This window comes from Scomber scombrus, chromosome 9 (genome assembly GCF_963691925.1).
Source record: "Scomber scombrus chromosome 9, fScoSco1.1, whole genome shotgun sequence".
Lineage (NCBI taxonomy): Eukaryota > Metazoa > Chordata > Actinopteri > Scombriformes > Scombridae > Scomber > Scomber scombrus.
The window spans coordinates 16,427,156-16,446,184 of record NC_084978.1 but is presented as its reverse complement, the minus strand read 5'-3'; the positions used below and the strand labels follow the sequence as shown (position 1 = coordinate 16,446,184).

At 39.5% G+C, this 19,029-nt stretch overlaps 1 protein-coding gene across 1 annotated transcript; it reads right to left on the bottom strand.

Moving 5' to 3' along the window:
• Positions 1-2,028: 2,028 nt before the first annotated feature.
• On the bottom strand, positions 2,029-13,696 carry LOC133985818 (sodium/potassium/calcium exchanger 3-like). Its single transcript, XM_062425530.1, has 17 exons — positions 13,549-13,696; positions 13,168-13,260; positions 11,066-11,142; positions 10,907-10,981; positions 9,738-9,822; positions 8,666-8,769; positions 8,373-8,447; positions 7,759-7,784; positions 7,579-7,632; positions 7,338-7,474; positions 6,884-7,053; positions 4,701-4,968; positions 3,317-3,483; positions 3,111-3,225; positions 2,739-2,851; positions 2,378-2,443; positions 2,029-2,139 (listed from the first exon to the last, which is right to left on the bottom strand). Exons 1-17 carry the CDS (start codon positions 13,655-13,657, stop codon positions 2,029-2,031), a joined length of 1,845 nt encoding a protein of 614 aa, XP_062281514.1. The 5' UTR covers positions 13,658-13,696.
• Positions 13,697-19,029: the final 5,333 nt, after the last annotated feature.

Genomic DNA, 19,029 nt, shown 5'->3' with positions numbered 1-19,029 from the left:
CACTTTATATTACTGAAAACTTGTAAAAAAAGATGTGAAGCGTGTTAAGTAAATTAATTTATTTCAAGATGAATCGTGGTCACACCACATGACTATTTTTAAAGGCCAGTGCCAATTAATCTTGAAAAACCCACTAAAATCACTTAATTTCAAATGTATAATATGGAGCTTCAGGTACACAACATTCTGAATGTTTGAACTACTGCATTAGATATGCTTGTTTTTATTATTCTACAATTGAGTTGTTCTAAATCCTTATACGTCATTGACCCTCATATGAAACCCGTTTTACTTTAGACCTCCATCATTTACTACCTTTTCTTTACTTGTTTTCTACGGCGAAAGCAGTAAAGTCTAGATCTACACTGAAGCGCCAAGCCTCGGCTTTCATTTGAGTAGGTTTACAAAAATGTGAAAAGATTTGAATAGGAGATATAACCTGTTTAAAACATATTACTCAGTGTTTAGGGGATCAAATGTAACTGGATGTTTCTACTAAATGTCTTTTTGAGCAGACCTCAGACGTGTCTCAAAATTGATTTGAGAGATTTCATTCAGATTGAGGTGGAGTTTTCTGTCAGTATGAGTAAAGAGGAGCAAATAATGTCTGGACTGTATACTATGCACTTTTGTTTGACCATTATGCTATCAATCTCAGTAGAAAAACAAGCTGAATATGTTAAAATGAGTTATTACAGTCTTCATTCTTTACGTTAATGACAAGCTCATCCACTCTTGTTGAAAACGTGTTTGTCTATGTAGCGACTAGTTGCTCTGAAACCTGATAGAAAAGACGTCCTGCTCAACTGTACAACTTTGCAAAACTTTGAGATGTGCTGCAGGTGCTCGTTTTAAATAAAGTTGAACATATTATGTTGAAACAATGACAAAATTGATTCATCTTAATTGTGCTGAGCTCCTGCAGGCGCACTGTTCCTGGCAGCAAACATGAAAGTTAATACTAGGAATCCAGCACCTGCAGCACTTACCGTCGGTGAGGGTATTTTAGTGTGGAGGGAACTCATGTGTAATACGTATCTTTTTTCATTCCCGTTAGTTAAATAATTTAATCGATGATGTATTTAATGCAGTCATTGTTCGGAGGTCAGCAGATAAAAAAGGTTCGATTCCTAACACATTGCTCTGATTCTTGTCACATCCACCACGTTAAATTTTAGTGCAAATGAGGCAATTTCCAAATCCAATCTAAATCCAATCAGTCAGACTGCCTGGTGAAAAGTACAGGAGAAATCTCACAGGACACAGCATTTTATTGCACTCAACAACTTACACTCAGGGACTCTCAGCAAACACAGACATTCAAAAACACCTCGTAGCGTACAGTTGCCTTTGTTCCAGCACAAAAAACACAACCTCTGTGCTGAGAAGCTTTTTAGGAAAGAGAGGGCCTACGTTATGTACAAGGCCAAGACAACAGTGGCTTAGTGCAATTATCTGGAGCGTGATGATCAGCCATGCTATGCCAGGCAAAAACACACTACACACACAAAGGCGTGATGAAAACTTGACGTCAAACTATACGTAAAATAACCGCACAAACTAAGAAGCAACTATATAAACTTACACGTATAATCATCTGGTCTTTGAGGTTACTTGTGGCAGTTACAGTAATAGTAAACGAATACACTTTTGGGAGCTTTTCTTGGTTTCAGAATAACACCGTGTGGTGCAGAGAGAGCACTGTAAGTGGAATACAAATTCAGTATTTTTATAAATTTGTTGTGAGATATATTACATTACCAGTCGGGTGTAATTTCACAAAATCTGGGCTGGAGGTGCTCGGTACAAAACTATTTAAAATACTCATTTATCAAAGGTAAACAATGTAGATCTCAGGCAACTCAAACATGTACAGCCACCTTGACATGAAATGAAACTCACCTGTCCATACACTTGATTAATAATGGCAGCAGTGAAAGTGGAAAACAGGTTGGACTACGTCTATAAGTCTGTGTGTTTTACCATACAACATCTGTATGACTGTGTGTGCGTGTGAGTGTGTGTCCTCTACAGTCTCTCGAAGCCGATGGAGCAGAGGAGGAAGATAGCGTAGAGCAGCATGAGACAGAGTCCCAGCCTGCGGTCCAACTTCCAGCGGTTCAGGTGGACACACAGGACCTGAAAGACAGAAAGAGATTCATTCTGATGTCGATGGGGCCAAAGTTTAATTTACAATTTTATGACAAAATAAGAAAAACTAATTTTCTAATTTCCAGAGTCTGAAAACAAAGTCTCAAACGTAAAGAATAACAGGCAGTTGATGTTGGTGCAGACTTTGTTTCTTACAATCTGAAAATTAACAGATTTATTTTTCACAGCATTGATGAGTTAAGGAGGAAGTAGGAGATCGACTTACAGTCAGTATGACTGAGGCCAACAGCAAAATCACTGAGTACACCAGACCTTTACTGTTGATTGTCACCTAAAAATCACAAAAAACTGAATGTTAACATGTTGTTTTAACATCTCTTTAACATCAAATTCATGTCTTACAAAGTTATTTTCATCTGTTTTTGATTTTGTTCTTCTGTAGTAATTTTCTTTATAACTTTTCTAAGAAAGTATTTAGGTAATATCCTTAAAAGGGAAATGTTCTCGCTTGTGTCAGGAGAACACCAGCAGGGTATTTCTTTTTTTTTAGGATACTTTGTTCATGCTTTGTTTATAGGTCAATGCTGCTGTATAAGATATTTCATAGTGAAAGCAGCTGGAGTTACCACTGATCCATAACTGACAATGAGAGTCCTCAGCGCCCAGGGGAAGCCCAGACCCAGCAGCACATCAAATATATTACTGCCAATGGAGTTGGAAACGGCCATGTCGCCCAAACCTGAAACAAACACACAAGAATGTGTGCATACAAAATAAAAAATTACAGACAGAAAAGTAATTTGTTGTGTAAAAAGTTTCTGCAAGGATGTTAGAAGATTGAGACACATCCTCATTTTCTGTGGTGAACATTCGGGCTACATTTTCAGATTTTATGTATAAACAAGCAAGGCTGTAAATATGTGTTGATGTGATGGGTTAAAAACACAAACACAAACACAAACACAAACACACACATACACACACACACACACACACACCTTGCCGGGCAACGATGAGGCTGGCGATGCAGTCAGGGACACTGGTGCCGGCTGCCAGGAAGGTGATGCCCATGATGACGTCCGGGATTCCAAGTGTGTAGCTGATTATAGTCACCTGGACAGTGACACAGACCCTGTTTATATTCTTATATAAATGTGTGTGTGTGTGTTTGTGTGTTGTGTAAGTATGTCCGTGTGTCTCGTACCATCCAGACCATGAGGTAAGACAAGAGGGCTATCCAGAGCGTGGAGGCCAGGAAGGTGAGCAGGTACCAGCGCTCCCAGCGTGGCAGGTTACAGTCGGGCACAGTGCAGTGAAGCAGGACGCTCACTGGCCAGGAGAGCAGCCACTTCACACGCATGCACCAACCATCTGTGGACGTTAAAACATACACACACACACACACACACACACACACACACACACACACACACACACACACACACACACACACACACACACACACATTTCCCCACAGTGATGATTACAGATCTTTTAAATAAACGATTCATTTCATGCATGGATGAGGACGTCTTCATCTTATCCCTTTTAATTAGCACCATTAGCAATAAATCCATCTATTCTGGTGGAAAACCGTTTAAACAGGTGAAGCAGAAAGCAATAATGTTTGTTACAGTAGCATTAATCACACATCCACTTCTAACTGTACAGAAGATTAAAATTTCAGTATTGCCAGCATTATTTCATGGACAGTAGCTGAAAACATCTGTAGACGTCAACAGATGACATAATTTCCTGGAACCAGTTAGATAAAAGAACCTAAAGAATTTGTCAATTAGTACCTGTAAGATTAGTATAGTCATAGTCAGTGGAGTATGGCTCTTTCTAAGTTGAAAGATTTGTGTGATGTGATGAGTGCATCTCTTCCTAAAATGTAAAGTCTCTTTTTGAGCTGCACACACATCTAAAATTTAAAAACAAGAATACAGTCTTTTAAACATTATAGTCCTTATTCTTCCAGTGGATTAATACACATTTGATGCTCCAGTGAGTATTTAGGACATCAGGACGATGTGTGTTTTATGAGGAATATGATTGTTTCAAACAGTGAAGTTTTATCCCTAATATTTCTAACATGTTTTGTTGTGTTTTTATGTAACTCTGTGGCATCTATCTTTTTGCCATATTGGCAGGTCTGTTTTTGTAAAAGAGATCACGCATCTCGAGACTTCCTGGTTAAATTTTTTTTAAACTGCTGGACTGACTCTCGATAAACATCAGTGTCCATGTTCATTGTAATGAAGGAGCAGGTTCAACAGTGTGGCTCATTGGTGTGTTTTTATTACTTTTTTGGCAACAACAGAGCTCTGTGGCAGAGAGGAAGATATATCAGGCTTAATAGAATCAATTTATTATTGGTTTAAATCTTTTCATAGATTTGAGGATAATATGAAAAATATTGACCTTTATGGTATCAAATTAGATAAAAGTCTAAGGCCACTGTGGCTCTGTGTTTATGTACTAAATGTCACCTTATCATGTGTGAGGGAAATTCTTTGGTGTTCAATGCTAATAAACAAAAATGTATCATTTGCATTAAATCTTAAATCCCATTCAGCCTTTCCCACCTGGTATGATGAAAGGTTTGAAAGGAGTGTTCTCTTCTCCTTCCTCCTGCTCTTCCTCATCCTCCTCGTCCTCCTCTTTAGGATGTGCTCCCCCTCCTGTCTCTCGCCCCGCCTCTTTAGTCCTCTCTCTCTCTCCCTGCAGCGACGGCCTGTCGCACTCGGCCACCGTCCCATTCTCCCTCATCCACGTCCCGTTACCATTCACACCATCCTCCCCCGAGGGTCCCCCCTCTTCGTGGCCGACCCGAGCCCGGATCAGCCTCTGCCTCTGTGGGAGTCAGGTGACATCAGAGCAGAGAGAAAGAGGGAAAATGACAAAAAAAAAGATGACAGTGTGACACGAGAAACACAGCAGGCTGATAGGAATCAACTCTGACTTTACTGCAGCTAACAAACATGAGAGTTGGCAGGAGGAGGGTAGGCAGCCGGGCATGTCCTCACATGCATCGGAAGGGATTTGGAAAGAGCTAATCGGGGGCATGGCAGAAAGCAGGGGCAGATTTGGCAGTCACACTTTAATATGGCAAGCACACATGCAGGAGAGTGTGAGGAAGCAGATCTGAAGATTGAGTTCCTGCCTGCTTTTGTGTGTGGGATAATATTATGCATGAGGCAGCGCTCTGTGTGTGTGTTTTTCTTTGTGAGCGTATAAGACGGTCTCCACGATTACAGGAAACATCTCTCTCCCCATCTTTCTGTTTGTTAACAAGAGAAGCACTGATCCAACTTCTTCTCTCCTGATAGCTCAACTCATCTGTCAATACTGAGTACTGATCCGATAAGTGTGCCCTCCTACTGCGTAGGACTCACTGGGATCAGCTAAATAAGGTCAGTATCAGATCAGTGCATCCCCACTATTTAACAAACTACTGTACAAAAACTTCCCTATGAGTGGCATTTTAATATCTATGAATGTCAGTCACACCAGGAAATTGCGATTTTTCAATCACAATAATTCAAGAAATCAAGGCAATATTTGAGAGAGCTTGAAATTTTGCATCAATTGCCCAAATCAACAGACCACTTGTGACCAGTTTTCACATTTCCTGTAGTGGTAACTTGCGTCATCGCAGTGAGCAACGTGCATTTAGCAAGGATTCAGGCTTAATTCTCACCTGCCAACAAAGATTACTTCCATAGATCATGTAAAATAATCACCTAATGTTCCCAAATGAGGTTTGCATTTAGTCTGAAGAACACAACACAAGTTGATGTTTTGCTCAGAAAGTAAAGATTAACATAATCTACCTCACAGTTTAAAATAAGCACTTTGGAAGTTAAACTTTATTTTTATGTTAATAGGTTTATTTAAATGGCATTAAGGATGGGTTTAATGTGGTGCTAAAGTTGTGGTGAAAGTTTATTTTAATAAAGGCTTATAAATGAAGTTCTCATGTTCAGAAAATTAAAACTAAAAATATGCACTGAAAAAGATTTGTTTCTGTGATGAGTAGTTTGCTTTTTATCCAAGGAAGTGATTACATGTTTACTCTTCATTGACTTTCTCCCTCCCAGGTCCTGCTGTTACTGAACAGCTCATAAAACATCGCAAAGTTTCACACAATTTGTGTGAAAACAGCTGCAAAATCCGGCATCTTTGACTGCAATAATCACACAAAAATCTGCAAAATCCTGGAGGGACTGAAATGAAATGACTAGAAATGTAATTAACATAAACAAATGAGGCCCTAACTGGGTGACTGACTCTAAACTGCCTTTTATATTTGGCTTGATTCCTCTGGAAACGTGTTTTGCTTTTTGTCGCTAAAGGAAACAACTTTAGTTTTCTTCCAGCAAGAGTCTCTCAAGGGGGCAGATTGTTGGAGAAGTGAAATAAAAATGGGTAAAAGAGAGATTTGATCTGTTGAGTAGTTTTTGTGGCATAGTGGAGAGGAGACAGGAACCATGGGTGGGTGAGAGAGAAGAGGAGGGGGGGCACATGCAAGAAAATACTTGCTTGAACAGAACTGGAGATGTTTAGATTACAATATACTGTAAGTGTTCACACCAGGATGCTCCTAGCGACGCTCTCAGAAACACTGGTCTTATTGGGATGTCAAAAATGAACTGGACAGCGACATATTGATGCTTAAAATGCTGCACAAGTACATTTAAATACCCACCAACCTAGCCAAGAAAACCAGGGGAACTTGTTGTTATGTGAAGGGTGAGAGACAGTGTACCTCGTTGATTATCATGTGTCCTGCCATGCGCAAGCGGGTGTAGGGGGGGATATGTGGGGTGATGAGAAGGCGGAGGCTTGCCTCTGAGAAGGAGAGCTGATGGGGGTGCAGGTTCAGCAGCTCATCCACCATCACCACCCCTGAGTCCTGACCGGCCACCACACATGAGTCTGAGGAAGGAAATGAGCGGATGTTAGCAGGAGAGGACAGTGAAAGAAAGAGTACGACAAACAGGAAGGAGACAAAGAGGACGGAGTGATAAATCGCTTGTCCATCAAAGTGGTCTAGTTCTATTTTTTCTATTTCAGCCTGTTGGGAATCCACACGGGGAACAGAAATGGGTTTAATTGGCAGCCTAAACTGTGTCACTAGGTCTCCTGAATGCTGCTCAGAAACTGGGAGAAATCTTTGATGTTTTTGATGCACACTGACAAACACAAACAGGCTTGTGTACCTGGCTTCAGCGGCACCATGTCATTGTCACAGTCTCCGATGCTTCCGACAGCAGTCGTCCTCCGCAGGCTGCTCAGACATGGCTGACCTGCTCTGATGCAGTGTCTCTCCACCAGGCTGCACAGAGGTCTGTTGAACCTAAACAGCAAACAGGCAAGTAAGACAGATTTGAGAGGTATTGTGTCTGTAGATCATGTAGCAGCTTGATACAAACAACACTGGGGTGAGAGAACAAGACTCACTTCATGATGATTATGTAGATTCCATACATAGAGATCAGGATGATGGTCTCCCACCTGCGAGACATAAACAAACACGTACATGTTCATAAACACCACGTGCATTACAATGTATTCTGAAAACTGATCTGAAAACAAAAGACAGGCTGCTGAAGTATAAAAAGGTTTTCATCACAGTCTTACCACAGGACTTTTTCATCATAGATCACCTGCAAATATAATTAAAACATATTTATTACATTGCAAACATGCACCATCTTATAAAAAGATTAGCTATTACCTAAACATTACATATTTTTATGATCAATATACTGTATCAGTACAAGTTATACCTTGGTCTGTAAGTACTAAACAAATTGTAGTACAGAGGCTCTTTCACTAAATTTGCAGCATAAAAACTGCAGCTTGCAACATGAGATCAATTCCTCTCGCATTAATGTTAATTTATCAAAAGAAACATAATTGAAGCCTTGGGCGCGCAGAAGACTGTGGACTTGTTAATGTGCAAGTTACAATCATTTTAATAACAACCACTTTATTTATTCTAGTGCTATACTTGTGATGGGCAGATGTAAGTTTCAGTTTAGGTCGAAAACAGAATGATTTCTTAGAGGATCATACTTATTTTTTAATCATATACCATATTTGTCTGACACAAATATGGAATATGCAGACTGAAAACAGGAATAAATTGCATGTGACATTAACGATTTGCTAGTGGTCAAAAAGCACCAAACACTGACCAATCTCAGACAGGTATTGGATGAAGAAAAAAAAATCTATTAAATATTTCTCACCAGAATAAGCACCAGGATGGACAGGATGTAAAAGAAAGCATCACGAAACAGAGGCCACCAGCTCAGAGAGATCGGCTGGAGAACACAGACACACAGACACACAGACACACAGACACACAGACACACACACACACACACACACACACACACACACACACACACACACACACACACACACACATTGTAAACATAATGCAGAGTCAGATCAGGCAAATAAAGAAACATGTAAAAAATCAAAGTCTGGGACAAAAATTGAGTGTTTTATGCAGAAAAGGACGCAGAGTGTGCTGTACCTGTCCAGAGAAGATGCCACAGAGGCCGATGATGACCAGGATGTTAAAGACAGCCGATCCCACGATAGTTCCCACACCCACGTCTCCTTTTGTGATAAACACCCCTAAAAACAGCAAAAGGAAGAATATAAGCCATAAATCATCTGCTGCAATTAATTTAGTAATGATGTGAAACTGTGTTAGAGATGATGGATTGTATCTTGCTCCCAGTCACACATAAAATCTCTGCTTCAAATAGAAATATTGCATCTTGAGTTTATAACCACAGGGGCTGGAGAGAAGTCTTTAATCTTATGCTACTGACTGCAGAATGTGAATATTGCCTAAAGTCACTCCGATACTTATCAAACGCAGCCTTTTTTTGTCATTTTAAAGGAATATGTCTTCAGAGGTGATATATGAAGCAACTTGTTAGAGACACTAAATTTAGAAACAGAGTTTTCATTCTTCCAAATCACAGAAACAAAGCAGTTTCAAAGACATTTTACTGAACTGTAACTTGTGTATTCTATCAGAAGGAAGTCGAGTTGAGTCTACCAGGCAGTGTATATCAATCCCTGAAACCTTTTTGACTGATTCTGATGTAAATCTCTGACGCTATCTCCAAGATCCACTTTCAAAACTATTGTTGTTCATCCTGTGAACAAAAAGCCTTCCTTTGTCTAAAGATAAGTAGTTTCTTTTGTTTTACTCAACCTATAAAGGAATGCTTCAGTCTACTTGAGACAAAATCTGAATTTGGACAAACATTGTTATCTTTGTATTGTGAGAATTTTTCCGAAAAGAATAAAGAAATAGTGAAAAAAAACTGGTTTGGAGAAGAACTGGGCGACAGAGGTAATTTGCCGGTGAGCTGGCAAACCATCAACAAAATGAAACGCACTCGACGTCTTCATGTCTCATTAATGTTGGAAAGTTGCCAATCAGTGCTGCTGCCTGCGTATACTCGACTCTTCTCATTTGTAATTAGGTGAAGATGTATGTGATTGCAGGTAGCCGCACTGCTGATGGAGCAATCATTGTGACAACCCGTTGAGAGTGAGTAATTGATTAGACGAGCGATCAGACTGACCAATCAAAGAGGTGAAGAGCTCGGGGGCCGAGCTTCCAGCTGCCATGAAGGTTGCCCCGGCAACATCCTGGCTGAGTTGAAGGTTCTGGAGTACAGAGACGGATGAGTTTAATTACATTAAAGGTGATATTCAACATTTTTCTGTATTGCTAACAAATCCAATGAAAAAACAAACAGCCTGATCTCCTCTGCCAGAGACCTCCATTATTGATCAAAAACTAACAAACACACTGTTGCACTGGGTGACATCATCAAAATGAACATGGACACTGCAGCATCCTGGTGCTGTCAATACTCACAGGTACACCAAATGTATATTAATCCACAGCAGGAAATACACAGAATGTACTCCTGTTTGAGTAATGGTTGAGAGAAACTACAGCTTAAAGAAAATCAACAGTGTTTTTTAATTTTACATCTGTAGGCTGTCTACATTTTTTCTGAGGGCCACAGACAGGCTTGGGAGAGTACTGAGAGATGGACTGACATACTGTTGGTTTTGGTCTTTTAATGGAGTTTCTTGACAGTAACAAAAATATGGAATGATGCTGATTTTATCCTTTAAATGCAGTGAAATTATATATTGTCCAAGTTTTTATCTTGTGTCTCTGTATTGCTTTTGGCACTGTTTCACTCAGGGTGCAAAATTAAGTCTTTGCCCAGCGTTCAAATGGTTTTTAAATGTTCAAATTTCACCTGCCACTCAATAGATTATTGTTGTTCTTTGGCTGGTGAGTGAAGCAAATCTACCCGTCACATGCATGTTTTTCGAGCATTTGGCTGATGTTTGGTGCTAATTTTGTACCCCGGTTACACTTGGATATACTTCACAGTATGGAAACTAAATACACTCTTTCTGTATTTTCACTGATACTTCAACATTTTTTAGGTTCAGAAAAACAAAATTAAGTTTTGGTATAATTCTGATTACAACCTGAAGAAGATAGGCCGTTTGTAGCTGTTATTGAGCTTTCAATCAAATCACATGATTTTCCTCAGCAGAACTTTGAACATCTATAATTACATGACGACTGGGAAATCTTCATCTGCTGAAAAAGGGGCATGTCAAGCAATCAAAAGCTCCAGACCAGCTACTAAATCAAGCCTGACAATAACACTTAAAGTTAAATTATTTAATTCTCAGCCGCATTATGAATGTTTGTTCAAACCTCTGATACTTTTTCCAGTGATGGCACAAAATAAACGTCGCACACAATGGCCAGCGCGTGAAAATTGTAGATAGCCTGCAAAGTAAAGGAGACACATGATTGGTCAGGTTTGTGTTTCTTTGAGGTTTAATGCAAATCTTCTGGCTTTCCGACACTCACGCAGAGAACGTGAAGGAGTACCGCTCCCTGTCTCCTCTGCTCCGGAGTGAAAATGTCTTCAGGAAACTCACTGATAGCTGCGAAAGAGATGATTGGAGAGAACTTGATGAATTAAATGAAGGAGGTTTAATCATTTAGAAAAACAGCAGACCCTGAACTCGAGGAAAAAAATGATCAGCAACTATTTTCATAATTGATGAGTTTTTCTAGCAGTTCCAGTTGTGAATATTTGCTGCTCTTCTTTCTCTTTTTCTCTGTTGTTTCTTGAGGTTTTAAAATGTACTTTTTACATCTATGGTATTACATAATCAGAGCATCTTTCATAATCATCTTAAAACCAATTAGTTTCCTCTGTTTTTTCTGTGTGGGCTATGGACTCATTTCTCCTTGTGTTTGTTGTTGTTTTTTTTATGTTGTCGTGACTAAACCAGTTCAGTTGCATTATAATTGAATTTTTCACTCATTTTCTTTGACAGCACTCCTCTTGTGACTTCTCACTGATCCTCATGCCACATCCAAACTGTTTATCATATTTACATTTTTTTCCACTTCTTACAAAAGCCATTTTTCTTAAATCTAAAGTCCCGCTCTACTCAAAAATGTGTTTTTCTTCTTGTTCATTCAGTTGAATGTTTGAGCTTCACTGTGCAGAATGAAGGGAAGGTTTCTCTGCGCTCACCTTAAATCTGCGTTTAAGACAAGTACCTGTGAGCATGATCTGTGACATCACAACTAGTTTGGTGCTAATCCTGATCCAGGTGTGATGTGAAAACCTGAAGTCACTACTACACATATACTGAGAATGGTACGAGACAGCCTGTGTCAAACTGTTAAACTTTTTAAATATTTAGGTATTTACAGATTCTGGACTTTTTGATGAGGGAGACGTTATTATAAGTATTTTTAATAAGGGTTTTGAACTTTTCAGTGGAAAACATCAGACATAACATATTATTGAAAGTAAATTATCTTCTGTATCTTAAAACATGTCTGCAGGGGTTCTTTAACCTGAAGAAACATCTATTTTTGCTGGTATAGATAATACATCATAATCATCCAACTGTAAGGTAATGTTTTGCATATAAGCTCAAACAAATGCCACGACTCACTGCGCCATAAAAAAATAAATAAAAAGCTTTTATTATGAGGCAGTGCACAACAGTAATCTGGAAAGCTGCTTCCTGAGTGACTTCACCCACAAGGTTTTCTGCTTCAGTTATGAGGCAGGGTTTATTAAAAAAACGCAGCAGATGATGAAGGTCACAAACAGTCCGGTCAAACAAGTGTGACAAAATGTGGATAAGAGTCTGCACAGAGGCAACATTGTGCAGTCAAGAGACTAACACACATCACGTGTGGGGATGGGGACACAGATACGGTGTGATTTAATGACAACCTGTCACATGATTTTGTTTGGACACCCTGATCAAATGATATATTTTTATCATCAAGAAAAATATAATTCCCTTGAAAATAGCTATATGATAACTGGAAAAGGGCCTTGATGTTAATCCACACTTTTTTTCCTGGAGGCGGCAAGTCAGGCAAGATCAATATATTCTCTATAATTGGCTTCAAAATCTCCTCATCTCAGCATCGGACTGGAAGACTCTCAGCACCACTTGTCTCTCTTAGTCTTTCAAACAGCCAAATACATCCAGGGGTGAGGAGAGAGTGGCTGATGAGAGGGTACAAATCAGCTGGTCATTACGACAGGGCAGCTACTTTGAACAGCTCCAGATGCACGCTGCATCCAACCAGAAATTCAACATTCAGTTTCCTAGCAACCGGGTCCCTCAAAGGCCTAACTCTGTTTAAACATCTATACGTGCAGGATTAGAAGAAATGAAGGATGGGGAAGACTGGAGAGGTGGGTCGATGCACGGAGGAGATTATTCTTGTGACACATTCATTAGCTACTGCATGAATACACAAACTTTAATCTGAGCCTGTTGAAATGGTTGAAAAGGATCTCAGTCCAACTCTTTGCGCTCACAAGTGAAATTGTGTGTTTTTCGGTTTTTGTAATAATAAAAAATGATCTCCCCTGACTCATATAAACACACACACACACACACATATACAGTGGAAACATGTCTCACCAGTTCTAGGTGTAGTGTCGTTGTCATCTTTCTGCTGGATGAGCTCTCTCTTGGATAAGGCGATGCCCACATTCACAGTGACTCCATGTGAGCCTACAAAGAGGTGTTTACATATAAATAGCCTACTCATAATAAATACTGATTTATTATTATGTTCATGTGTCAATGTTTTAGAGACTGAGCACCAATGTGTTTGTGAAACATGGTGAGTTTGTAAAAAAAACAAAAAAAACATTGAAATTACTCGTTACCCATCTTATTATTATTACAACATAATGCTTTTTAAAAAAAACGTAACATGATTATATGCAGCTTAAGTTACAGATAGCCCTACTAAAGATGAAATCAAGGAAGTTTCAAGCTATATTTTCCGACAAGCACCTGTAACATCATTGAAGTGAAAGATCCAGGCGGCTGTGACCAGACCGACCCCGCAGATGCAGAGCCGGGGGAGGAGCAGCGTCTGCCTCGGTCTCCTCGGCGCCTTCATCCCGCCAGCCGCCGCCGATCGCCGGGCTCTCCGCTCAGAACATGCCGGCGCTCCGTCTCACACCGCCGGGCTGAAATCCTGATTAACAGACTGGATCCAACTGGCCTGTTGCTCTCCTTTTTTTTCTTTCCGATTTATCGTCTTTCAGCTCTATTGGCTTTGGACTCCATCCACGACACAGGAAGCTGTCTAAGATGCTCGGCCTGTCATCAGCATCTCAGCATCCTGCACCAGGCAGTCCGCTTCAACGCATCTGCGTCCACAAACTAAAGCTCCAGCAGAAACACAGACATCCAATCATCTGTCGCCTCATATATAAAAATACCCTTCGTTTCAGACCGTCCTCACATCTCTCCTGTCCTAAATCTGATCCCCCCCAACCATCCCCTCCCTCGTCCTGTATGTTTTCCAGTCCGGGAGGAGGTGTTTTCCAGGAGTCACAGACAAGACCGCCAGGGTGCGCCTTCAGCTGGGTGGGGCGACTGGAGAGACTTGGCAGCACGGGAAGTCTTGAAGACATGGACACACTAGACATGCAAGTAAAAGAAAATAATGATACAATCTAGCCTACTACTGTTTTAAAAGTTAATCAATAACTGACTTTCTTGCAGTCTGGATCACTCATGGTTGTTTAATTCTTAATCTGCTGTAATGAGAAATAAAAGGTTTGGTTATGCAGTTTAATCCCAACTTCACCAACCAAACTTCCAAATTAAGAGTGGAGGAAAAAGAAGAGGTAAAGTCAAGACAGTTTTCACAACTGGAGATAAACTTTAAGCTACCCTGTTAATTTCATGCATCTCTTATGAATTAATACATGAAAGCATCAACATGTGACTGCAGTAATTTAAGTCATGAGACAATTTGGTGTGGCAGTTACAACAGACTTTCTGAAAGGAAAAACATTCAGCAGTTAATGAAATCCAAAAATTTGACTCTAATATCTTTAGCAACTTTTAACATTGTTTTTCTGATTTAAAAATATTTTGTATAATATTTTAAACCAAAATGAAGCTGGATGGATGTGTGGCAGTAGAAAAGGTGTAAATAATCAAACTAATGATGACCGGCTGGTTCAGATTCAGGGTCCTGGTGCTGAGCACGCAGCCACCATCAATGTTTACAGTAACACCGTGCTTTTCCTCCTCAGACAATTCAAAATGTCTGCTGTTAGGAAACACCTCACATTTATCACAAAAGGTACACAACAAGTTACTGTGCATCCAAATATTCTGTCCACACATTCCCAACTCTTACTCAATGTATGTAAATATATTGTTCAAGTCTTTAAACACAAGAAAAAGGTTTCTGAATTCAAAATGATCACAATCAAATAGCACCAAAGTCGCCCGCCCAATACAGTCATTTATATAGTGTGAACATATCAACTAAACTCACTGCTATGAAACAATTCTCACTTTTAGCTAAATTCCTAATTAATGTGCAATACATTTCTGTAAATATATAAACCTTCATCCTTCTGTGTAGAAAACACAATAATGCTGCACAAGGTCAGTGGGTCTAGATAATGGATGAATGTATTAAAACAAAAACAGAATCAGTCGGATGAATGGAGTTAACATGTTTATAACTGGGAGTGTTTCGATCAGATGGGAGGTAGGGCCCCGTAGTGCACAGTGCAGTAGGGCTGTATCATCAAATGTGCAACGCTCCACAGGGTGTTGATGGAAAAAAAGTCTCCTGCGCTGTTTCTTGAAGCCACAAAGGCCAAAAAAATGAAAGCGAGGATCCACAGCATGAACAGTCCTGCTTTCTGGACGGCGGTTTCTGAGGAACCTGCACACCTTTAATGACAATGAGTGAGGAAACAGGAGAATGTAGATATAAATATGATACTTCTGGTTATGTTCTCCTCATAGTTTGACCTTTCACACATCACATAACAAAGTGTGAAACCTTAACCTTTTTGTCCGAGAGCTGGCTGTCAGACTCTGAAGCTCCAGCACCTCCTCAGCCTCAGCCTCCTCCTGTAAACAGAGTTCTACATATATCACTAAACTCCTAATTTCAACACTAGTCATATAGTGGCGCACTCTGGTGGCCACTTGTTGAATTACATGATTTATATTTGAAGTTCAACAGTCTAAAGACAAGACAGTGAGTCTTCATATGCTGTTTTTTTTACCTCAGACCAAGAGGCAAGCAGTTTTATTTCTTCTGCCAATGACGGAACAGGAATATGCGATCTTTCTTCTTTTCCCATGACGTCGTTCAGAATAGTGCTTAAAACCAGCAACAGACATGGTGCAGTGTGAGTGCAAACAGCTGACTCAGTGTACTCTATTACTTTAATAGAAAGAATTTTGTGTGTTTTTCTTACAATGAGTCCTCATCCTGTTGGTCCTCCAACTGCCTCTTCAGTTCTTGATTTGTCAGCTTTAGATCCTGGAGCAGAGAAAGATGATCAGAAAGCAAAACGCACTTCAGCAGCTCGAAACATCCGCACCTACCTCTGACAGCGGTAAACAGCTGCACATTTCTCTCATTGTTTCTGCTGCCCTCAAGTGGCAAAATAAATCGATGCTGCTTTAACTAAACAGCCATTGATCTGAATGTCTCTACCTTCATGAAGTCGGAGCACTCTTCTACTATTTCCTCTGCATACTTCAACTGCAGGTTTTGCTGTCACAAACACAAGAAAAAATGTGATGTTGAGAATAATGACCGACTGAAGAAACTGTCAAGATGTTCACATTAAACTTCAAATAGAGTTACATTTATATAATAATATCTTGACTTTTTGGTCAGTCACTGCTTAGCGCTTACTATGCTCAACTGTTCCTACCTGATTAATTACGTCCTCCCTGTGCAACAGCCCTAACTGAGCCTCTTCCATTTCACACTGTAGAAACACACAACATAATAAAACAGGAGCTGGTTGATTAAATTTCAACACTGGTAATATGAACAGAGATTGATGGTGATAATTAATGGTGTTACCTTGAGGCTGTGAATTGCAACACTTAATGTGCTCAAGCTTTTCTTGTCCTGCTCTGTTTGCTGCTGGAGACTCTTGACCTGAAAAAGAAACAAATCAGAATAAAAGTTCAGTGTTGTCCAAAACAACCTCGGACAAACAACTTCTGACCTGAACATGAAGTGGCCACAGTGCTGTTAAACAACATCAGTGCCGGAGATTTAAGTTGTTGTGTGAAAAGTACCGCTTACCTTTGCAGTTAGTTTCTTATTTTCTTCCTTTATCACTGTGTATTCCTGTGTATTCTCCTACACAAAAGGATAAAAACATGAAAGGCCATCTGAAGATATTTAAAATGACAATCATCTGTCTGGTGAGTAGTTCAGGTTAATATGAATGTTATTAAGACTCAGAACTGGTCTGAATTTCTTTATAACACATTATGCTTTGGGAGAGAAAAAAACCCATTATTGTACCACGTGTCAAACTTCTGTAATAATAAATTCTTAATGGGCATTTCTCTTTTGAAATTGCTATTTTATGTTTACATCAACAAACTTGCAATTCAGGATTTCAGATTAAACATATAATTGTTAACCTTGTTGAAAGGTATTCTCTTCTACATGATGTCCTGGATGAATTTCTTGGCAAAAGCTACACAAAAGCATCTAAAAAGTGAAATCCTTGCCATATACTATGCGGTCTTTCAAAAGATGCCAAAGCAGTACGGGCAGGTTTTATACTTTGAAAGACAACCTGGTTTAAAATATAGTAAAAAACACAGTTTACCTCTAAATGATTAGAATGGAGTGATTTCTGAATAATAAAAAGAAAATTCACAAATATTCGTTCAAATCAGCTCTGAGTGCAGAGTCCAAGTTAAAAACTGACAATAAAGAATATTTGAGTTCTGATTTGCTTAATTTAGCTCGAGTGTGATCTTAAAAACAAATAGTTAATTTATACATTGTCCTGAATTCATTTCACTGTTATATGAGTAAAATAAATTAAATGAATGCCACATCATATCCACATTGTTACATTTTGTCTTACTGATATCACAAAATAATGAAGTAACACTTCTGGCCACTCACCAGTTTCTGAATGTAATTTTCATCACATCTCTTTTCACTGGGTTCATCGGCCAGGATCAACCTGCACGGCTCTGCTTCAACCTGCTCAGCATCACTGGCCATCTTCTCCAAGCTACAGACATAGAAAGATTTCTGCAAACTCCTTTCACATAATATCTTTGAACAACTGAGCCAGGATATGACCAATCATGTCGAGAAGCCAAAGAAAAAAGATGGATTAAACTAACTGACGGACAAACTATAAACTGGTGCCAGTCCATTGGTAATGAATTAATGGAGGTCAGTACAGGTTAGATACAGTCTTTCTTCTTGGTGCAGACAATAGGCTGTCTGACTGACTCCTACATAAAGAAAACTGCAATAATCTAGATGAGAAGATGTAAAAGATAAAAGTTTAAATGCACCTTACACCTTGATTCTTTATGTTTGAAGACGGAGACACAAAAATGTTGGTTTGAGTGTTTCAGTAGTTTACAGACACAGAAGAGGATCTCTGTCTAGGGTTCATTTAACTGTAAAAGCCATCAAGATTTCACTACTTCATGACACTTCAACACAGACCCAACATGAATCACCAGATTCAGCAAAAGGTACAGCTGCGTATTTTCAGCCTGACATCAATGGGATATAATGTTATATAAAAAATACAGCTGAGAGCACAGTACTGACAAAAAATGTACCATGCAATACTTCATTACCTATTCAAAGCTCAGTTACAGAGAATTTGTGAAGTCTGATAGTTACAACACGGAGGCTGCTACCGGACAGAATAAACGTGTGATTAGTTACTCTTTCACTTGTTTCCTGAGGGCGGTGTTCTCTGAGCGCAGCACTACCATGTCATCATCTGCCACATCCAGCCAGCGCCTCATCTCAATGTTCAGGTCCCTCAGCTGACTCTGGCTGTAATCCAGCTCAGCTATTTTCTCCATCAACTCCTTTGGTGTTCTACACACATACAAACACACACGCAAGAGAAAAACCCTCATACATTGCTGCCAAGTAACTCAACCAAAAGCTGTTTCCTGTGTGGGTTTGTTAAGTGAACATCACTCACATGTTTTCCTCTGTGACCTCCATGCTGCCGGCATCCTCCTCCCTGGTGCTTGTGATCAACATATGGTCCTCCAAAAAATGTTTTCTTCTAAACTTTATGCATTCAAACATAGCATTGATTAAAAAAAAGTTACTACCTCTAGCTTCAGGTTTGATGTAGTGATCTAGGGCTCTTATTTTCATTGTTATTCATCAGTCTGCAAATTATTTTCTTGATTGATGGGTTGTTGGTCAATAAATTGCCAGAAAATAATGAAAATTGTCCATCACAATTTCCCAAAGCC